Genomic DNA, 4,751 nt, shown 5'->3' on the forward strand with positions numbered 1-4,751 from the left:
TTGGACAATGGAGGGGAGCCCTTTGGGCTTCCTCGAGCTAATGACATAAGCTTCAATTTTCAGGGGAGTTCATGAGATAACTACGATTAGTCAGTAGCTCGGGCTTGCTAATCAGCCCATGAGAAAACCAGGGCGTACATAAATATTTATGTATAATATAGATATGTAATTCATCTTCTTATATATATATACATATATATTTTAAAAGTGAAGCATTTTTTATTAAAATAATAAAAAATATTTTGCTTTAATTTTTTTTAATATATTTATTTCATACATCATATTAAACATTTTTTATTTATTTTTATGATATTTTTTATTTATTTAAAATTTATAAGATAATTAAAAATATATAATAAAAATAAATACGAATTTGAATAAGTATGTTTACAATTTTAAAACTAATCAAATATGAATTGAACATTATTTTTACCTAGTATATATAGATACATATATATATATATATAATTAGATGAATTACATATCTATATTATACATTGTTTTTGTCTCACACACTATATACTCTCTTACAAAATAGAATATTCGCCTTATTTTTATCACTGTTTTATTGATTCAATCTTATCATATCTATATAAAATAAATGTTATATAAATATTATATTATTTTATTTGTTAGGAATTAATAAAATTAAATTAAATCATGTGGCTAATTAATTTAATATACACATTGGCAGTTTTACTGTGCCCTGTGCTAATGGGGTATGGACAGTTATGACGTTGCATTATTGAGTAATTAATTAATGTACAATAATATGAATATAATAAAAAATATTTTTATTTTTATTTATAAAAGAGCAAAAAATTAAAGTGTAACTGAACAGACCCAACGTTATTCTTAAACTACTTCAACACTATTATAACTACTCCATGATGGAATAATACCGGTGTCCAATTGGTACTAAATATTATATGCACACTTGTTGCAAAATGTTATTTTTGTGTTTTTTTTTTGTAATTTTCGGCATTTAAAAAGAGTATATCTTAATTTTTTTTTTTTATGATAACGTATTTTATAGTTATAATATATATTTTGTCAATTTACAGAAAATTTCAAATAATTTATGGTACCGAAATTAGAGTTCAAATAGAAAGTTGCATGCATACTTGATATTTTGATTTCGGCACAATAAATTATTCATAATTTTCTGAAAATTAGCGAAATGAATATTATAACTATTAAATATGCTGTCATACAAATAATTAGATTATAATTTCTCAAACCACTAAAAATAAAAAACACACATATACAATAAGAGCAAAAGTAATCCCTTACATAAAAAGAAGTAAATAAATAAATATATATTAAATTATATAGTATCTGTTGAACATATTGCCCATTAACGTTGACAAATGGCCAAGAACATTTTGAGATTTCAAATTTGATTATCTATATATTAATTGTTTTCTTTTTATCTGTTCATCAAATAATCAAATTCTATATAATATTATCTTAAATTTTATTAGTGAACAATAATATTATGTCAAAAATTAAGGTAAAGCAGATAGAAGGAGATGCGCGCTACTCCTTAAGGCGCAGGATTTTTTTTTTGTGTGTGCAGTACTTAAGGTGCAGTTAAGTATATGTATATGACTTAATTAATTTTTAATAAATAAATTTATAGGACTATTATAAACTAATTAACTAATATATGTATAAATTAGTAGATTGGCATGGTGTAATTTTGTAATATCTATGTTCATGGAGGCTGTAATGTCATGTTACAGATTAATTACTTAATTAATTAATCATTAATTTAACTTATGTAACGACCGATACATAAAATATAAAATCAGAATATAAAAGAGAGAACATATGTACTGATCATCAGCTGGGATTTATTAATTCTAGCTAGTTAATTATTTGTTCAATTTTTAATATAAATATATATATGTATGTAAACATTAATTAATAACAAACGGAACATTCTTTTATTCCATAACAAAATTAAGGATCCATGGAACTACATGATCACTACGTACATGACCATTTTTATTCATCTTAAAACAGCAAACTTAGCTAATATATATAGCACAATTAGTACTAATAACAAGTGACCTTAATATGATTTTGAATCATCAAACGTTGTGTATGATCATCAGAACTGTTTCTGAAGATATTCGACAACATTCTTGTCCAATTTGAAGGCCTGTGCAAGAACATCAGGATTAATCGGAGGGGTTGATCCAAACACGGTGTTAGCAATGGTTATGGTTCCAGCGTTTTGGCTACTGAGTGCAGCAAATGCCACTGCTGGATAGTGTCCTATATTGGCCTGAAAATGAATCAATCCAATTGGGAAAACAAACACATCTCCCTTGTTTAAAACCTTTGTAAAGAGACGGTTTCCATCTTGGTTCGACGTAACAAAACCTACGTACAGTGTTCCCTCAACCACCGTAAGAATTTCCGTGCCACGAGGGTGAGTGTGAGGTGGGTTTTGGCCGTATGGTGCATAGTCAATACGAACAAAAGATATTCCAAGAGTGTTGAGTCCTGGAATTTTAGTCACATCGACCGCGTTGACATTGGAGCCAACTGGATTATTAGTATCCCCGGGAATGTTGAGCCCTGGGAAGAAGAAATCATTTGCATTGGCCATCTTTGGGTTCTTGCAAAATTTTCCATTCACAAACACTGCATAAAAAGAAACATTATTGTTAGTATAATACATAGTTAGTACACATAAATAAAAAATGTACACTATACAGAGACGAAAGTACTATTGCAACAACTTTTGGTATAGTGCTCACAAGATCATAATAGACTTGTTTTTGTGTAGTGAATAATGATCATGCATGAAAATGAAATATATTTAATTTTTAGTGAAAAGAAAAATGTACATACAAGCTTTGATTGGGTCATCTACTGCTACACAAAAGTCTTGGAGAGGGCTTGGATCATAGGCAGAGGCAATAGAAGTTGCTAAAGCCATTATGACTAGAGTGAGAAGAAAAGTAGTTCCTTTCATCTTTGTTAGAATAATATATGTGTATATACTAGCAAACTTGGGTAATTATTAAGAGTGGGATGAGAAATCTTAGCAGGAGAATACGAGTATTTATAGATGGTTTAGTATTGAAAGAAGCTAGTACTCTTGTTATTAATAAACTGAATAAGATAAGGATAATATTAGTAGATATTTATTAAGTGGGTTATTGACAACGTTATACACATTAATTAATATATATATTTCAAGTGTAAATACCATTATTCAAACCCACTAAATCGTAGATATATTTATTTAAGTCACTCATGTTTGGTTTCTAGCAATGAACTAACATGGAAGTGGTCATTTTAGTTTTTAAAATATATTTCAATCACAGCGTGTCAAAATGCTCTTCTTTTTTTATTTATTATCGTGCTGCCTGTTAATCTAGTTGCCATATCAGATTTCCATATATATGACTTAATATGTGTATATATATATCCTACTATATACTAAGGGAGGATATACCCTTTTAGTGGAAAATTTCGTATGATTATTTCACCTATTTACACATGTATCATTTTTTTTCTATTGTCTTTTACTTATATGACACTATATATATAAATATAGGACAATTTTTATATAGGGGTTTTATTTTAAGCTCTATTAGTAGAGCTCTTCAGTGTTCTCGACCCGTTAACAGTTTTCGACACGATTTTTTTTATGATAGTGTATATTGTAGTTGTTTAGAGCATCTGCAAATTTTCAGAAAATTCCGAATAGTTTACAGTACTGAAAGCTAAGTTCAAACATGTTGCTTTCCACGTGCATAAAAAAAATTAGTCACCCGTGCAACAATATGTTTGAACTTAGTTTTCGGTACTATATTTAGATTAATAAGACAAAAAAAGATTAATATAAATTCACTACTATACAAACTATTATGTAAGAATTTATGCATATTTAGCTTTGTTTAATTTTAGAGAATTTACTTATTTGGTACTCTATATTTTTGCAAAGTATCATTTTGGTATCATCTGTTTTCAATAATGCTCATATGGTACTCTGTATTTTAAAATTATGTATATTTGATACCTTAGACTCAAATTTGATAGATAAAATTTTGTCAATATGATCAAACTGTCATCAGTTATATGTAATTAAGTAATTAAATTTAAATTTGGAACTTCCATAATTGACAGCAGTTTGATTAAATTGGTAAAATTTTATTAATTAAATTTGAGTTTAAGGTACTAAATATGCACGATTTTAAAATACAAGGTACCACATGAGCATTATTGAAAACAGAGGGTACCAAAATGATACTTTGCAAAAACACAAGGTATCAAATGGTTACCTACCCTTAATTTTATAATTTTAGATTTTCAAAATCTAAGATGGAATATAAGAGCTTGAGTAAAGAAAGAAAAGAAGGTGGATGATAGTTTGTTGAAAATAAATTATGAAGGAGCAAAGTGAGAATGATATATTTTATGAGTATAAAATGTGTTGAATAAAAATAAATTTCTTTAATCAATTTAAAAATGAAGTTAACTTTTTTTTAAAACATTAATGTGAATAACTTTAGTTTGGAGATATAACATTATTTTGGCTATCAAGTACAAGCAAATATATATATATATATAGTTTTGAAGATAATGTAATTATTAATAAAATAGATAATTTTTGGCATGAAAACCACTTTTTTATATAAAAAAAATATGGCAGGGGCATGTGCAATTCAACTAGTATACTTATATAAATATATATTCTTTACTTAGGTATTTCTTACATATAAGTTCAC

The 4,751-nt window shown here is 26.9% G+C and overlaps 1 protein-coding gene across 2 annotated transcripts; it reads right to left on the reverse strand.

Annotated features, from left to right (window-relative positions):
• Positions 1-2,116: 2,116 nt before the first annotated feature.
• Positions 2,117-2,989, reverse strand: LOC133789421 (germin-like protein subfamily 1 member 17). Of its 2 annotated transcripts, none has more exons than XM_062227263.1 (2): positions 2,875-2,989; positions 2,117-2,661 (listed from the first exon to the last, which is right to left on the reverse strand). In XM_062227263.1, the coding sequence occupies exons 1-2, from the start codon at positions 2,987-2,989 to the stop codon at positions 2,117-2,119; spliced, it is 660 nt and encodes a 219-aa protein (XP_062083247.1). The 2 variants fall into 2 exon arrangements, with proteins under 2 accessions (XP_062083247.1, XP_062083246.1); XM_062227262.1 differs by having other exon boundaries at positions 2,117-2,655; positions 2,866-2,989.
• Positions 2,990-4,751: the final 1,762 nt, after the last annotated feature.

Source organism: Humulus lupulus, chromosome 7, assembly GCF_963169125.1.
Source record: "Humulus lupulus chromosome 7, drHumLupu1.1, whole genome shotgun sequence".
In the NCBI taxonomy this organism is placed as follows: domain Eukaryota; kingdom Viridiplantae; phylum Streptophyta; class Magnoliopsida; order Rosales; family Cannabaceae; genus Humulus; species Humulus lupulus.

Coding starts and splice junctions, on each gene's coding strand:
- LOC133789421 (XM_062227262.1), bottom strand. CDS start 2,989: ATGAAAGGAACTACTTTTCTTCTCACTCTAGTCATAATGGCTTTAGCA. Junction 2,656..2,865: donor AGATGACCCAATCAAAGCTT/GTATGTACATTT, acceptor CTTTTTATGCAG/TGTTTGTGAATGGAAAATTT.